An 18,706-nucleotide genomic window follows, 5' to 3' on the forward strand; every position below is an offset into this window, starting at 1 on the left:
GCTGCTCGTTGCTCTATGGATGAAGTTAAGTATCCTCCAGGTGCCCTTCGAGGCCCTCCTCCTTCCTGGCCCATGCTCTGTGCTCCGGCGTCCACACCTGGCCACGCGCCCACCTGTTCACCCCGCTGCAGCCACCTTGTTGGCCCTCTCCTCCCCCAGCTCCTCGACACACTGTGTCTGCTCTTCTGTCCCCCACGCCTTCTGCTTTCCCAAGTCCCACTCACCCTTGGAGTCTCAGTTTAGAAGTCACTTTAAAAAATTTATGTTTTCATTGATTTCAGAGCGGAAGGGAGAGGGAAAGAGAGATAGAAACATCAGCGATCAGAAAATCATTGATTGGCTGCCTCTTGCACGACCCACACTGGGGATCAAGTCCGCAACCCGGGCATGTGCCCTTGACCGGAATCGAACCTGGGACTCTTCAGTCCACAGGCTGACGCTCCATCCACTGAGCCAAATCGGCTGGAGCTAGGTGCCACTTTTTAAGTGAGGCCTTTCCAGGTGGATTCCAGCCCACCGCCCCATCCCCGAACCCCCGCCCTCTCCCTCCCCCCCCCCCGCCCCCCCCCCCCCCGACCCTCTGCAGTCTCAACCGCCCTCTACTTAGAATTCCCGGAACGTGCTTCGTTAGCACTCCCCACGTCACCGATTGCAACTTGCACCGCTGGCTCTTATCTTGAATGGATGAATGAAAAACTGACTGACTGAATGAATGGAGGAGCTTGAATTGGGTCTTAATTGTCATCATCATCATCATCCTATCACCGCAATGTTTCCTGTGCCTCTGGACACGCCCACCCCTTTCTGGATGGAGCGCCCACTGCGCACTCAGGCCCTTTGGGGAGGACGCGGACACCACGCGGCTCGGGCAGGTCTCCCCACCAGGTGCTCCCCGCGCTCCCAGGTTCACTGGCTTCGGGGAGGAGGAGCGGCGGGAAAGGAGGTTGGAAGCCGGGAGCGCGGGGCACGCCTCCAGCCTCGCCGCCGCCGGGAGCGCCACTTCCTCCTTCGGGGGCCGGGCCGGGCGGGGCGGGGCGGGAGACGCCCCCCGCGGCCGGCCGGGGCCGCCCCAATGGGATTCGGTGCCGGGCCACCCTCGCCCAGTCCCGGCGCCGCGCTTGGCCGCGGAGGAGGCGGCGCGGCCCGGGCAGCGGCGGCGCTGCGCCCGCCGAGGGGAGGCCGAGCCTGCCAAGCTGGCGCCCGGCGGGGCCATGGTGGCCGGTGCCCGCGGCGGCTGCGCGCAGGCGGGGGCTGCCGGGCACGGCCTCCTGGCCCTGCTGCTCGTGGTCTGCGCCCCGCTCCGGCTGCGGGCGGACGAGCCGGGTGAGTAGAGCGCGTTCGGCGGGCGGCGGGCTGGGCCTGGAGGAAGTCGGAGTCCCCGTCTGCACCCCGCGAGTCCTGCGCCATCTGGCCGATGGCAGCTCGAGTAAAAACTCAGTGACTGCTTTCCGATCGCTGCGCACCAAGGTCCTCCCTGCCCCTCGATCAGGAGAACCAACTTGGCGCTTCCCCGCGCTCCCCCTTCCCAGCCCCGCTTCGTCCCCAGACTTCCTGACTCCACCGGCCCGGCGAGAGGTGACAGGGCCCGGGGTCGGGGCGCGCGACCCAGGCCGCCTTAGGGAGAGGCAGCAGCCAGGACGCTTCTCGCCAGCGTCCTTTGGACCAAGCTGCTCAGCAGTTGGGCGGCCAGGCCCTCGCTGCCTCCTCTCCCTCTGCGGCTGCAACCCCAGTGGGTCCGTGTGTGGTTTTAGGGAAAAGTCGGGAAATGTTGGCCCGACGCGCCGCGCCTTACCGAGTGCTGCCTGCGCCCGAGGTTCATTCAGGTGGTTTGGCTCCTTGGGTGTGAGAGGGAGTCAGGTCCCGACCAGGCTGGTCTTTCTCGGGACCAGGTGATTGGCTTCCAGTTGGACCTAATGAACCCACAACCGAATTTACCCCGCATTTCCACCAGGTCAAAGCAGTAAAGTAAACCGTTCACCAGTCTAGGCAAATCCTTGTTAAGTAGCTCTTTATTGATAGCAAGGAGCCACTTATTGGGGAGTTTTTTAGTTCTTGGCCCCGTCTCCCCCTACTTCTGCCCTATGGAACGGCGGTTATTTAATAGCACCGAATTCGTCCAGAATATGTTGACAGCTTCCCCACCCCATGCTTTCAAATGAGAAAAGAGCCAAAACTTAACCCAAGATTACATCCCCACCTCCCGCCCCACTGAACCGTGTATCCATTCCCAGTCTGAAACATGGATACTCATGATGTTGGTAGTGGTTACTAAGGTTGGTTACATACCTTTTTTTGTTGTTTTTTTATTAAAGTTTAGATGAGATCTGTCTTGTCACTATAGCAGAATGCTAGGCATATCATAAAATGTTAATAAATATGTGAGATTTTGATCATGGATGTTTTAAGCATTAAAAAGTGTTTCTCAGGCTCCTATTTGAAGATGCACGTTTAATACCGCACATTTGTGAATCCACCCAACCATGTGTCCCTGTCCTAATTGGCCCGAACTGTCACCCATCGTTCCAAATGAAGTTTCAGATGTTGTAGGGCCATCCAGGCTGTTTACTGGGTAACTTTGTAGAGCAGTTCTCTGCTGGCAAGTGTGATTGCTCAGCTTCAAGTTTGAGTCTACTGCGGTTACTGGTGGAAGAAGGTATTGTCATTTGATTTTCAATGAAACATCCTATATATTTAGGATGCTGAAAAACCCAATTAAGGTGTAGGTGTTCAATGACAAAGAAAGTAAAACTTAGATTGGGAACATTTACTGGGGAAAAAAAAATCTAAGAACTCAGGTTCTGATACCTCTTGAGTGAAGAGGCATAGTCAGTGATTCTTTGCACATTTCTTTTCACGTGTGATTTTTCTAATTAGCCCACAGTCACTTATTTTTCAAGCTTCCATAAATTGAAACATGCACACCCATTTTAGGTCTTGAGATATGTTGCTGGCTATGCAGCTGGAGGGTGTCATCAGTGACAGGAGTGCTCTCAGTGTTTAGAAAATCAAAGGGCAGGCTTAGCATAACAGTCTGCTTTTGGCAAGAAGACACCATTTATTACATTTTACCTTCATTGTTCTCAGAGTCAGCTTCGTCTGGTGCTTCTTGCCTCCCCAACCTGCCAGATTCCCCACTCTCTCCTGAGGCTTTATAAAAGCCCCAATACCACCCTGTAAATCAGGATTTCCAATGGGTGGGGCCTGGGAATGGGTGCTTTTAATAAGTTCCCCCAGGTAATTCTGATTCAAATCAGCTTTGAGATGGTAGAAACAACTTTATAATGTTAGGGTTATTATAAAGTGCTACCATCTGTGTCAGAGACACTTTAATATTGGAATATTAAAAAGTCTGTCCTTAAGTCATCACTCCTTTATATTTGGCTAGACATGGGACAGCCGATACCTGCTGTTTTTTGGTGAGTGACTTCTTTAAAAGTAAGCACAAGTTTATTCTGGCACCTTCTGTGTCATTGTGTGCACTTGCCCAGACTTTCCTTCATCTCCAAGGTCTGAGATCCTATCAGGCCTGTAGACTGTAAATTCCTGAGGGGAGCGACCAGCATTGTCTTTACCTTCCTAGCATCCGACAAAGGTGCTCAATTAATGTTTCTTGGGTGGAACTGAACAATCTTTTTGTGTTTAGGAGATATTTTCAAATTACTTTCTAATTAGTGGAAACTAAATAATGAAATGTCTACCGAAGTTCTTTATGAGGCTACGTCTGATGCTTACACTAATTAATGATTAGCAAGCTCAGCTCTCTTGGCATGCCTATTTCTACATGCAAGGATGCCTTGTAAGTGAAAGTACAGCAGAAAGAAGGAACAGGCCAGAGAACAACATGTACCGTATCTTCTGGCTCTAGGAGATGTGATTTGTAACACTCGAACATTGAATTATACCAGATATTTCAGAAAAGAAAGACTTTATGTTAAAGGATTCACTAAACAAATCAAAGGATGTTGTTCAAGCTGGACTTGAACTCTGAATAGTGTCCCAAGCTATCAACTTTTCATTGCAAAAAGTGAGCGCTTTAACCTTGTGGTAGTGACACAGGTTTGAAAATCATATAAAAAAAACCATCACATGGTAATAAGCAATACATCTGACATTTATAAGGAAGTATGTTTTTATTTTTAAGATGCATGAGGAAGTTAAATTAATTGCAGCATTTAGCAAAAGTTTTAATCATGTTAAGGCCAAAAAAACTTTTTCAGGGAGACATTTTCTATAGAGTTTTGGACTCTCTGCTGTGTATTCTAGCATGAAGTCAACTCTATACATATTAAAGTAACCTATTGTTTTGCATTTTTAAGGAAATAATACACATAACCCACCTAGACTTGCGGTTAGTACAGGGGTGGGCAAACTTTTTGACTCAAGGGCCACAATGGGTTCTTAAAATGGACTGGAGGGCCGGAACAAAAGCATGGATGGAGTGTTTGTGTGAACTAATATAAATTCAAAGTAAACATCATTACATAAAAGGGTACAGTCTTTTTTTTTTTTTAGTTTTATTTATTTCAAACGGGCCGATCCGGCCTGCGGGCCGTAGTTTGCCAACGGCTGGGTTAGTACATAGTAAATGCCAACTATCTTACTTTTCACTGCTGTTTATTATTACTATTAATTGGACAAATCTGAGGGCCCCTTTTTTCTGCCTCCCTGACTGCCTCTTGGACCTCATTCTTCAGCACACTTACTCATACTTCCAATCATACCAGCTTTCTTGCCATTCCTCAAGGTATCAGGCACCCTTCTACCTCAGAGCCTTTGCATGTGCTGCTCGCTCTGCCTGGAACCCTCTTGCCCCAAATATCCAGACAGCTTTCCTCCTCCAGTCTTTGTCCAGGTGTTGCCTCCTTGGGGAGGATATCCCTAACCACCTGTAACCCACCTGCCATCCCCAGAACTCCATATTCCCTTTCCTGCTTTCAGTTTTCTCTAGAGCAGTGGTCGGCAAACCTTGGCTCGTGAGCCACATGCAGTTCTTGAGCCCCTTGAGTGTGGCTCTTCCACAAAATACCACGTGCGGTGTGCACGTACAGTGCGATTGAAACTTCGTGGCCCATGAACAGAAGTCGGTTTTTGGCCTGGGCAAGTCTATTTTGAAGAAGTAGCGTTAGAAGAAGTGGGGGGTGGACATATAGAGAGGATGAATGATAGGAGATAGATGAAACAAGTATACAAGACGAATGTGGATGGGAGAGTTGGAAGGGGTCGACCTCAGCGAATGTTCCTCAATGAGATTGAGGACGTTTTTAGCAAAGGCCAGCTTAGGAGTACCCTAACTAAATTAATAACAATGTACCTACCTATATAGTTTAAGTTTAAAAAATTTGGCTCTCAAAAGAAATTTCAATCATTGTACTGTTGATATTTGGCTCTGTTGACTAATGAGTTTGCCGACCACTGCTCTAGAGCATTTATCCTTTTCCAAAAGAGTGTATAATTGATACTTTTATTTCATTCGTTTGTATTTCCCTTACAGGAATACAAGGTCCATGAAGAGCTGTGTAGTTTGAACAGTGGCCAGCACATGATGGGCACTCAGTAGGGATGAGTGTTCAATAGTGGAAACTGAGGCTTATAGACTATTAAGCCACTTGCCTTGTCACTCAGGCAGTGCATGGTGGGACTGGTATTCAAGCCCAGCTGTGTTTTAGTGCTGCGGAGCCGTAGGCTGTTCACTATACTCCCTCTGGATGAGTGTCCAGTAGTGGATAGGTAGGTGCTCAGTGAGGATGGGGTGAGAAGGCAGTGAAAACACAGTTGCCGCCCTGTTGTTAAAGACTTAAGGCTGACTCTAGTTGAGAATCAAAACCTGAAATAAAATATGTCTGGTCCAACTGTTGTTTGTAAATAAAAAGTCTGAAAATAAGGACTTAAAATAGAGGAATTCATTCTGCTGTACTCAAAGTCTGGCATTGCAGATGGAAGGAAAATATTGTCAAACTTTCAGATTGCTTTTTTCCTCCCCACCCCCCATTAGACTAGAAGTAATTTTGCGTGTTTGCAACTGAAAAGTCATGTTGATGTCATCTTCCAGATGTTCATTCTCGGCCTTGTATATATAACAAAATAGCTGTTTACCTTGAGGGTGAAGGGGTGGGAAAGATTTAACTGATGCAGATGAAATGGTGGTTTCTAACCGATGTGGAAATAAATTTTAACTGTGAGCTCTAGTATGAATCTGGAACCAACCGCCAGCCAGCCTTGCCTTTCAGTGGGAGTTGAAGAAGTTTTATTTGGGGGGGGGGGGGGGGGTATGGGGAGTGGAATGAGAGAGAGTCTAGAAGATCCATGAGACAGACAAAATGGAGGGTTGTTTAAGTCACCACCAGTACCTGGTACAGTGCCTGGTAGATAACTATTTCCTGCATTAGCACATGAATGCTGTGGTTGAGGTTTCAGAGAATGCGGTGAAAGGCGACGTGCACTAAGTTGTTTGCTGAGAAGTTGCATGCATGACTATGGTGCTGTCTTAGGAAACAATGCACATGTTTTCAAGAAAATCTCTAACTTCCTCTCTGATAAGGGTTGGGGATCTCTGAGCCTCTTTTACAGGCAACACCCGGAAAGCTGCCTTGAGGCAGGTGCTGGCCTCTTAAGAATAGAGGAGCAGGTGGTAGACTGAGTCAGACCAGGTGGGTCAGTGATCCCCTGAGATCTGCAGAGGCTTATACATTGAGGCCATCAGGGGCCTGTTTTACCTTGAAGATCATTTGGGGACAGTGTTTAGACCTTTGTGACATGAGCTCTATATTAAGCCTTATTGTCATGTGAGCCTTGCTACTTACTGCCATTTCTATCTTCCTAATGCTTACAAGATCTATTAATCTAGTTTTTATCTCCTAGAACTATCTCCTATCTCCTTGGGAGCTACACGCTGTGTGAAAGTATACCCTATGTTTGCAGAAAGCCTTGTGTCTCATATATGGTAATTTTAGGTTAGGTAGATTTTTTGTGTGTGTCGGAAAAGCTGAAAATAACATTGAAACAAGGTGAAAGCTAATTGGCTCCATGTTACCCCATTTCTCCCTTTTAATAAAGCTACACTGGAGCTCTTTAAAAACACACACACACACACACACATACAAATAAACTTCTTTTAGGATGGAGATTTCTTTCCTGTCTGCTTTCCCAGAGATCTTCCTAATGCTTACAAGGCAGAGCAGTTGTGGAACAAGCAAGGTATTGACAAATGATATTGTCCTGACAGATCATAATCCTGCAAAAATTATGTTATACAGAGAATCACTAAGGACATGATTTTTGGTGGACATGTGCACACACACACATACACACAAATATATATCTCCACAACAAATAAACATAGCGCACATACTTACATACTGTCTACTATTTGTTTTTATTAAATACTAGAGGCCCAGTGCATGAAAATTCATGCACTGGAGAGGGGGTCCATCAGCCTGGCCTGCCCCCTCTCATAGTCCGGGAGCCCTCAGGGGCGGGAAGCGACTCGGTGATCAGGGGAAGGAGACGCCCCATCACACCTCTGCTGCTGCCACTGCCAGCAGCGCAAGCCTTGGCTGGCCCTGGTTATCTGAGCCTCAGGCAGCCGGGCAGCTGCCATCCGAGGCTTGCTTGTGCTTCAGGCCAGCCCTGGGGGGCTGGGGGGCTGAGGGGACTGGGGGACTCTGGAGGCAGGCGCATGGAGTGGGCGGGCCTGCCTGGGGGGTGGGGGGCGGCCTTGCCACACACCTGCCGCCCCAGTGGGGCTGAGGGGACTGGGCACCACCATCTTGTGGCTGTGGGCACCACCATCTTTGAGGGCTTGGCAGTCAATTAGCATATTCCCTCCATATTGGCTGTGGATGCTGCCATCTTTGAAGGGGGGCAGTCAATTAGCATATTCCCTCTTTATTAGATAGGATTAGGTAGACAAGTTATATATATAAAATATGTGTAAGGTATAAATACAACATAAAACTAATACCTGCATACTCTACTATGTAATGTCTGCATGCTTTTATATTCTGCTATTTTTTCAACTTAACATTTTATTAAAAGCTTTTCACCATACTATTGGGAAAAAATTCCAAGTTTATATTTATTTTAACAGTTAGCCTTCAGATAAACCAAGAACTCATTTTCAAGTAATTTATTGCAACTGAGGAATATCCAGTGTAAAAGTAGAACTTTTGTTTTGGCCATTCAGCTGTGAATCTTCTCAAGATTCATGCCTTCTGTATGATTCAAATAACACTTCCTTGCTTATGAAGTCAGAAGTCATTTGCTTCTCTCTGTATTTTTTTTGAGAAAGTATTAAGTTTAACCTTAAATGCATTAACTATGAGAAAGGTAATATGTATTTCTTGTTCCTTCTTGGATGTGACTCTTAATTTATATTTAATGGGGTCAACTTGTCCTTGGTTAGATTGGAGTTTATCTTTACTGAGAACCACATTTGTTTTTATATTCAGCATTTTCCAACTCAAATTACAAGCACAATTTGTAGCCTTTTTATTCAGTGTTCAACATGTTTTCATTTTCCTGGAAGGGAAAGAACAGTTTTTCTTTTATTTCATCACAAAATTAAAACCCTTGGAAACGGGCATCTGGCTCCATTTCATGACTGAGTGTGTTTAGTGGAAGGAAGTGCCTAAAGGTCGGAGGTAAATGATATTTATGGGGCACTCTATTCTTGAAAAAATGAAAACAAAACTTTATTTCACTCTTATTTCTGACAGAGAACAAGGTGATATTAAAACTTATGAAATCCACTTATATTTGAATTACTAGTGCATAAAGTTTCCTGCAGGGAAAAAAAGGTAAACAACTCTTTGGGTTGCTAATTAATTTTTAAATGGCTGAATGGATTTAATTCAGCCTTTCTATTGCAATTCACAAAAGCAAGTTCACCTGAGATTACAGTGTGGTTGATTTAAGCCCAAAGGAGGGCACTTTTGAGACTTACTAGCCCATGGGACCACTGGAACATGAGATCTGTTTATTGAATTGCTCCTTCTCCCAGGCCAGGAATTTAGAATAGAGATTGCTTATTTGGGGAATTACGGGGACCAAGAATTGCCTCCCTCCCCCCCTCCTCTTTTCTCCCTGTTCCCTCCCTCCCTTCCCCTCCCCCGGAAGTCCCTGCTTTGCCAAGAAAATAAAATAAATGATAGAGAAATGCCCTGAACCTACTGTCCTAGCTCACAAGGGTCTGAAAATCTTTTGAGACCCTCTTGCCTTATAGGTAGGAAACACTTTTTTCTTTCTTCTTTGTCGTCTTTCTTCTTTTGCCCTTTTCATCCTGTATACTACACACTACAGACTATAGCTGTGCTATAGTAACTATCTTAACAGACACACTGTTTTTCTTCTGAGGTATTTAAATTATATTGACGACATCATGGCATTTCTTCCCTAAATATTTCATTTGCACCTCTCAATATTTTCTTACATAACCACAATGCCACGAATACACCTAAAAATACTAGTAGTAATGTCTTCACATTATCTGATACTCCAGTCATATCCGCATTTCCCACGAACCTAAACGTGCCTTTTGACCATTGCTCTGTATAAACAGGGATCCAAACAAGGTCCACACATCGCAGTTAGTTTTTATGTCTCTTAAGTCGCTTTTAATCTACCACCGCCCTGACCCACAAACGTTTTACTTTCCTGCAAGAAATCAGGCTCAGTTGTCCTGTGACACAGCTCGCGTCCTAAATTGGACTGACTGCTTCTGAGCGTTGTCTTTTACTTGGTGTGCTGTTCCCTGTATTGCTGTGTAAACCTAAAGTTAGACCAAAAGATTTGATTAGAGTCAGGCTAAGTGTTTTTAGTGCCATGTACTGCTAATGGTATCAAAAGATGCATTTATTATTATTGCCCCACTTTTAATGATGCTGGAAATGATCAGTGACTTCAGGCAGGAGGTAACAGCTTGTCCCTCTCTCCCACAAGGAATCTGTGGGGTAAAAATCTCTTAGGAAACTACTCTTCCCCATCAACATTTCACACAAGGGTTTAAACATCCTTTGATCACTGTTACATGTCCAATCAGAGTTTTATATGTAAATAACAATTTAAGAATCTATCTTCACATATATTTTTATTTATCAAGTGGTTGTTCTTTTTTTGTGGGGTTTTTTTTTTCCATCTAATTTGATCCCAACAATTTTGAGAGCTATGGAGGGAACTGAGATTTAGAGAGATTCAGTCACTCACCCCAGTCACATTCACACTGCACATCCAAAGTGGGATGGATGCAAGTGGGTGTTCTCCAATTCTAAACGCCTTGGGGAGGGTCTCCTGCTCTTCATCTTCAAGGGAAGTTCATTCCAGGAGAGATCAAGTTAAAGAAAAGCTTTGGAGGAACATAATTTATGCAGTAAAGTTTTAAATTAACAGTCCTTGATTTCTCTTAGAAATGATCACATTTGCCACTGAAATATTAAGCCTTTTTCAAATTCCAGTTGGTAGCTAACCATGTGCTCTTATTGGACTGTGATAAATTCAGCAATGCAGAATGCAGAATGTGCAAAAGCAGTACAATTTTCAGGACTGTGGAATGTGATAGGAGTTTTATAAGGTCTGTTTTTTCTCTCTTATATCTTACATTTCATGCTTCATTGCATGTATGATAAGCTACCATCTCTCTCCCAACAGAGATTTGCTATTTTTCTGGTCAATAAACATTGATTGCTTTTTCCTTATATATGGTGCATACATGTATGTTCACAAACCTTCTCATCCTATTTCTTTGTGTTTTCCACCATATGCTCAAATAATTTCTAAATTGACACTTTTGTCCAGGTGTCAGAAATCATACCCTAAATATAGATTCTGAAACATATTGCCTGTCCTAGTCTTATAAATGAAATCTAATGTGAAAATAAGTGTTGGAGAATTGAAAATATATAGATGTGTTCCAATTTTAGGAATAGACATAAAATAAAATGATACAAAACTGATATCTCAAGGAACTTTGATTTTGAAAGAGATTCACTGTGAGATCCCAATGAAAAATGAGGGTTCTTTTAGTCTCTTGCTACTCAGAGTATATCTTACAGGGACCAACAGAACAGTCATTACCAAGAGCTTTGGACATGCAGCATTTCCGGGCCCTGCATGTTAACAAGATCCCCAGGTGACTGCGTGCCCACTGAAATTTGCGAAGCAGCATTTTAATTCACTGAAACCTTCATTTATGGAGCATTTTTTAGGAGCCACATTGATGCTAAGCAAAGTGAACAGAGGTAATATAGGCACTTCTCATTAGACTATTCCCTTAATAGTCTAGTAAAGAGTGTTTACTTAAATAATTAAAAAGAGGGAGATGAAATTTCTCATAAGCATAAATTTTATAAGAAACTAAATTGAATATGGCTACTTTCCTCATGTTAATTTTGAGACCAAAAGAGTAGGGCTATAAATAAATAAAGGTAATGTGGGTTTTAATACCAGTTGGGCTTTTTAGTAGTTGTGTGAACTTGGGCAATGTCTGAAATCTCTCTGACTCAATTCCCTCACCTCTAAGAAGGGTGACTCTGACAGTGGCAGCCTTAGAGCACAGTGACGGAGTTCATGGACTCTAGAGTCAGACAGGCTGGGTTCAGATGCCAGCTCAGACACCGGGGCTGAGTCACTCAGCTTTTCAGAGCCTCAACTTCTTCACACATACAACCCAGAAAACAGGAGGGTCATGTGATGAAGGAAGTTTGGGCTTCCATTGTGTTTATTGGAAATGTCCTATCTTATAAGCTATGGGGATATATATATATATAGGTATAGATATAGATATAGGTATAGGTATAGGTATAGGTATATATATAGATATAAATATAGATGTATAGATATATAGATAGATAGATAGATAGATAGATAGATATTTGGATGTTTGAGGTATGTATATCTCATATGTATAGCTTATGAATATAGGTGTGTTATGTATGTATGTATATATACAGATCTATATGAAATATTTTATCATTTTAAAAAGGAAACTAATAATGTTATCTATCAAATACAATCATCCTGAATTAAATAAGATAATGTAAAAATTTTAGGATGCTTTGTATCTGTCACCTTTTATAGTAAGTGCTTGGATAAATGCTAAGGATTAGTAAGAAAGAGCCCTTTCACAGTTTCATGAATTTTTTTCCCTGTTCTAATAACTTTTTGGTTCATACTGATTTTTTTGAAAAATGTATTTGTGAAAGTGAAACCATATGTGTGTGTGAAAGAGAGAAATACTGACAGGTTTAACTTTTAAAACTCAGATTAACTTTGTTTATACTTGGTCGTATGGGATTTTTTGGACTCTAGAGAGAAAAGTCAATATTGAGTTACATATCTATATATATAAAAACCTAAGCGACCATTATAACCGAACGGAATGACTGGTTAGCCAGTCACTATGATGCGCACTGACCATCAGGGGCCAGACGCTCAATGCAGGAGCTGCCCCCTGGTAGTCAGTGCACTCCCACAGCCAACCTCCTGCAGCCCCTCCGCCCCTGATCGGCCCGATGGGAGGGCTGGCAGGCCAACCTCCCATGGTCCCTCCCCCCTGCCGGCTGCCGCCCCCCAACCCCTTCATAGGCCTGGATTGCCGGCCAGGCTGAGGGACCCCACCTGTGCATGAATTCGTGCACTGGGCCTCTAGTATATGAATAATGGCAAAATGCATGTTTAACATGGAAGCAAGATTAGGAAACATAGCATGTTGTAGGGACAGGAAAGATTTCTCCCATATTTATCATCAACTTCACAACTGCAGCTTGGACATTGCATCAACATCCTGACATTATTAGGAAAGATCAGCAGCCACTTTTCTCCAACTTCCTTATGCTAAGCATCTACTCAACAGAGATAAATCAGTTGTCTTAGACTTGTTTTGCTGTACAAACAAGTTGTTTTCGTAAGTTTTCATCTGTAAAATTATGAAACTTCTCTCATCCAATGTGTCAAATTTGTTGCAATGCCCCCCCAACACTTGTAACTTAATAACAACAATATGAAAAGTCTTTTTTTGAATATCAGAATCATATAGTACAATTTCAGTATTGTTCGTAGAAATCTAAAGGCCAAAGTACACTTCTCCATGTACAATCTTTAATCCCAGAAGCCTCATGGGATCTCTGTATGTCTCACTTTTGAGAGACTAGCCCAGGAACTGGCCAGTGTGTCCCACAGAACACGACTCCCTAGTGATGCCCATTGAGGAAAGGGTTCCCTGGGAATATTGCAAACTGCAACCCCTAAGAGAACTTCACTGCGCCCGGCCAGGCTTTGAGATGTCCTGTGGTACAGAAAAAGGTAGGATTCTACAAGCTTTGTGACCTGCAACTGTCTTTTGGAGATGAGGGCTTGACCTCCTGTAAAACTCCTATTAGGACTTAGGAGTTCACAGTGCCCACTTGAGGAGATGCTGGCTTAGCAATGAGCAGGCTCTCAACAAATAGCATGGGATCCATTCTAATTAGACTTCTCAGGCAATTGAGGGCACTTCACACACAGACTCGTTCATCTTTGCTACACCCAGTTATGGATACACACTAAGTGGGTAACTTCTTAAGCTCACAGAACCAATAGATGATGAAATTTGGATAAAGTCAGCTAATTCAAAGCAATATTCTTGACACTTTAATATGTGTAGTACTTTAAAATAAAAATAGCAATTAAAATATATTGAATTATTACTTTATGCTAGCCCAGTAGTTGGCAAACTGCGGCCCCTTGAGTGTGGCTCTTCCACAAAATACCACGTGCGGGCACTTATGTACAGTGCGATTGAAACTTCGTGGCCACACTCAAGGGGCCAAAGAGCTGCATGTGGCTCGCGAGCCGCAGTTTGCCAACCACTGCGCTAGCTGCTATGCTCAATACTCGATCATCATGATCTCATTGAATGTCATGATAACCCTGTGAGTTGGGCACTCTCATTGTCTCTCTATTACAGATGACGAGGTGAAGCTTGGAGAGGTAAAGGGACTCACCCAAGGCCGCAAAGTCAGTACTGGGCAAGGCTGTGCAGGAACCCACTGTGAGAGCCATTGTTGCTGTCCCCTCCCAAGTGTATGAAATAATTTATGAAATTAGAAACCCTCTTCCCCCACACCCACAACTGTCTCAGTCGGAATCACAAGACTGGAGTGTGGCCAAGAGCTTGAGAGTTTTAACTGGTTTTACTTATAACACATTAAAGGATAGCATTAAGCTAGGTGTTGAGATTTCTTCCATTGGGTGTGCATGTGCTTTTCAATATGTTTGCATTAAAATTATTGATGTCTTTGCACACTGATGGGAGACAGCCAAGCATTATGCAGGGAGCTGTGGACAGGACCTCTCAAAGTGATTTGTTCCATTTTTATACATTCACATTGATTTCTTTGAAGTCATTTTTTAGCTGATAGGAAACATTGGGTTGAGGGCTTACATAGAGAGACTTGACAATAAGTCCCTTATGTTTCCTTTTATTTTACTCTTAAAAGTCTTTCATCTGCTGAAGCAAAAAGTATTATCTTCATTAGATGATTAGTCATATCATTAGCATCTGTTTTCTTTGTGGTGAGAATAAGGTTTAAGGAGATCCTGAACGGTTTTGCACAACTTGGCCTGTGTTTCTAGTCTATGACTACAACTTCTTTCAGCACAGCATTATTCATTTCCTTTCAGGAAAACTAAAGATGTTGAATAATTGAAGTTTTATTACTATAACTTCTGTCTGACTCTATTTTCACACAACCACTTAGGCCTGCCTGCCCCTGGTTTTCCATTTCTTTCCAGGCAACACACAAAGTGAAGCAAAGTTAAGCATCCCTGGAGAAGAGCAAAGTTCCTGAGAGAGTCTGGCTGGCAATGAAATTAGTAATACCTTGGGAAAGCTGTTCTCCTTACCATGGGACAAAGAGCTCTGTAAAAATTGCAAGCTCCCCTTTGTGGTTGAAAAGATGGTAGTCATCAAGAGCTCACTTGATCTTAGACATGGGAAGAAATTTTCTCACACCCACACATGAAATGATTGAGTATGTGTTGAGACCTGTTGTAAGTTGATTATTAGAAGCGCAAGGATACAACTGTAATGAAATCATGTCTCTAGAAATGGTTTCACTTCTGTTATATTTTACGGCACTGTTACCCAAATTGCAGGCTTACTAATAGGCAATAGAATCAATTCAGTTGGCACACCCAGCATGCTTTTAATTAAAAAATGAAATAGAATAGGAACTATCGCAGTGCATTACGTATGATAAAAGAATTAAACATTAGACTTTTGTTTGTTATCTATGCATATGTATATATGTGTGCTTAGGTTGGGATGGAAAATCTATATTCTACATATGGGTCTTAATAAAAAAAAGTTGAAGGCTGCTGTCTTATTTTAGGGACTAGTTAATAATTAATCTTAAAGGTATTTGTGCACTGTTCATTTCACTTCATCCAAATACTTTGCAAGCTGGTGCATTTCAGCGAAAAGTGTTTTTTGTTGTTTTTTTTTCTATGTCATACTTTGTGGTATTACAGAAGTTAGTCTGTACTACGTATATCTTAATTTCACTTTTCTGTTAATGGAACAAGATTTCTTATCAAAAGCAAATAGTCTTTTAAGGAAGTTATTGTTTTGCTTTCTTGGTGGAATTACAGTAGACTAAATAAATGGTTGACTCACGTAGATAAGCATCTAGGATTTGTTTTAAGCTTATGTTAAAAATACCTCGTATATCCATACTTCCCAAATAGCTGATGTCAAAGACAGAGAGCCAGAGGCATGTCCATTCATTTAAGGCACTTGGAGAACAGATATTGAGCCCGTGTCTCTGTTTTTGGACCTGTCATTTCACTGTCAGGAATGACTTGTTAACATACCTCTCCCCTTGACTGTGAGCGGCTTCAAATGGGAACTACATGATACCAAGTCCCTAGCTACTTGTGGACCGAGTTTCTAATGACAGTTTGGGTATATTGGTGTCTATACAGCTAATGCTGAACGTAGCCTTTAATGTTACAAAGAACATTAGGTGAATTTGGTACTTTTGGGGGGTACTTTTAATTATTTTATTTATATATAATGTTTCATATTGTAGGAAATATAGAAAATAAATGTATAAACAAAATAAAAATTACGTGTGATCCCAGGCCATAGAAGTAAACATTTTTTCCTTCATATCTATGTGTGTACTCTATATTCTGTTTTAAAAATAGTCTTCTACAAAAGCTGTACTCCCAGATTGCCCCCTCCTCTGCTGCCTGCCAGGGCCTCATCCAGAAAGCCATGTGGCATCGACACTTCAGCCCTGAGGTTGCCCAGATTCTGACCAAGGGACAGAGAGGCCCCACTTTTCACCCGAAGTTTAAGGTTGTTACTTGGCTCACCGTGCCTTTCTAGTCCGGCTCATCGTGTGGCCTCTGGAGCGTGAATTCATACCCATTTGCCCCTCCTACTAACTCTGTGACTTTAAGTCATTTCACTTCTTTGAGCATCACATGTAATAATAGGTCTGACTTCCAAAAATAAATTAAATCGTCTTCTAAAACATGAGCCTAACTTTTCCTTAACATGACATTGCTTGGAGATATCATAGTTTGACAATTCTTTTCTAATTTAGGTTGTTTCCAAATGTTTAGAATTAAAATACTTAAATTTTGTACAGAGGTCACTTGGGGAGTTATATGAGTAAGTACTTGCTGTGGTTTTTTTTCCCTAAAATCTCAACGTCACCCATGCAGTTTTATATTTGTAAGTTGTTTGGAGGAGGTGGTTGGTCAGTCTCACAAACCAGCTCTGGCTCTGAGCAAACCCCAGGCCTGAAGCCCACCATTGGAGGCACGACTCTTCAAATCCTCCCCAGTGGGGAGCTTTTGAGTTTAAGGCGAGGAGGAAATGACACATGGGTGAGTCATCATATGTTTTGGCAATTAAATTACAGGGAAGAAAAAGGTAAACATTGTGTGGCAGCCACTTTTGAAGAGCAGACAGATTCCCTGTGGGGAGGCTTCTTCCTTCCCCGCTTCCACTTCCCCCCTTTGATGTCAGGTGGGTGGCGCTGGCTGCGCTGTAGCTGTCACTCCAACACCCATCGCTGTAGCTCACTGCCCGCCAGCCCTCCCACACCAGGTGGAGTTGAATCATAAAAGCAAGATGGTATTTCTTCCCTTAAAGATTGACCTGTATTTGTTTTCATTTTAATTAAAAGCAGAACAAAGCTCGTGAACCTTCATCATCCAGCTACAGCAACCATCATATTTCCCATCCTTCCCTCCCAATTTCGCTGAAGTACATTTTGGAAGACAAACCCTGACAGACCTATGTCATTGTGGCATTTCAGCCCTACATATCTCAGTGGGCATCCCTAAACACACCAGTTTCTTAGTTAACTTTGATACCATTATTGCACCTAATAAAATGAATAAAAGTGACACTGTGGAGTTTTTCTTTGTCATAACATGTCACTTAAGATTTAGAATGCAGTAATCATGAGTAGGTTGATTCACATATAATTTTGCTCTGTTATCTAGAAAATACTACACTTGCTCTTCTCTTACTAAAGCAGAATTTCATTGCACTAAGAAAAGAGGCATTTAATGTTTACCAGCCAGTATCTTGGTGGCTTAAAAAGGGTTAGTGCATATTTATATGCACAATCATTTGTTTGTACTCTAGTTACCCTAGTGCTGCTCTATTCGAGTGCTCAAAATTAATGCCTCCAATGATGGGACAAGTCAAAAACGAGTGGCCATGACCTGGTGGGGAGCTAGGGTGTTTGTCTCTTTTATTTTATTTTATTTATTAGAGAGAGAGAGAGAGAAACATCAATGCTAGAGCACAACATCAATTGGCTGCCTCCCAAATGCTGTGCATCCCAGGCATGTGCCCTAGACCAGAAACTGAACCAGGATGATGCCCAACCAACTGAGCCACGCTCCCCAAGGCTGGGTGTTTGTCTCTTTTAAAGGGGCAGTCACCACATCACTGGCTCTCTGAGAATGCCTGTTGGTTTGGTTACCATGTCTTCCAGTTTTCAAAAGAAACTGTAAATTGGATTATTTTTTTTTAAATTAAAGCCTTTAAAAGCAGGAAATAATTCACTTTTTAAATTAAAACACTGTGCATTATGTGCTTCCCCACCATATGCTTCACTCTATTATAATTTTCATTTAATTATCAGCATGGACCTGAGAGGAATGTACTTACTGCCAGAAAGCCCAAGAAATATAGCTATCACCTCCAGTTCAACAAACAAATTTACCTTTGCACCAAACCTGTTTGCTCTCCAGGCTTCCCTTTCTGTCTATATTGACCTCAGTGTTCCAATCATTTCTGGACTCAAAATTTTAGTGATTATTTCTCCTCTTGTCTTTTCCACCACAAACTACGGTCTGTTCATAGTTTTTTGTGATGAATTCTCCAGGTTTTCTTTCTCCTCCTTCCCCTTTTAGCCAGCTCGTTTCTAGCCCTACCACTGCTCCTCTGACCCAGATTCTCCCTGTGTTCTAGTTCCTGTCATTACCCAACCAGGTTGACCCACTTTCTCACATACCTCTTTCAGATGCTTCATTAAGTCTCTTCTCTAAACGTTTTTTGGGTCCCTGTTGCCTACAGTAAAAGTCCCACAACTTTTGCCTAGATCTCCAGGTTGCAGAGTAGTTTCATCGTAGTTACCCATCCACATTTCCCCGGTATTCTCCAACCCCATCTTCTTAAGGTCAACTCTCCCTCCACCCAACCTCC

At 42.9% G+C, this 18,706-nt stretch overlaps 1 protein-coding gene across 1 annotated transcript in view; it reads left to right on the forward strand.

The window, feature by feature from the left end:
- The first annotated feature begins 1,072 nt into the window (after nucleotides 1–1,072).
- DCBLD1 (discoidin, CUB and LCCL domain containing 1) overlaps nucleotides 1,073–18,706 on the forward strand; it is a 55,934-nt gene continuing 38,300 nt past the window's right edge. The window contains 2 exon segments of the mRNA XM_070417545.1: nucleotides 1,073–1,089; nucleotides 1,091–1,323. Coding sequence (XP_070273646.1) covers nucleotides 1,073–1,089; nucleotides 1,091–1,323 — 250 coding nt within the window.

Source organism: Myotis yumanensis, unplaced genomic scaffold, assembly GCF_028538775.1.
Source record: "Myotis yumanensis isolate MYYU_CA2020_CCGP unplaced genomic scaffold, mMyoYum1.0.hap1 SCAF_6, whole genome shotgun sequence".
NCBI lineage: Eukaryota > Metazoa > Chordata > Mammalia > Chiroptera > Vespertilionidae > Myotis > Myotis yumanensis.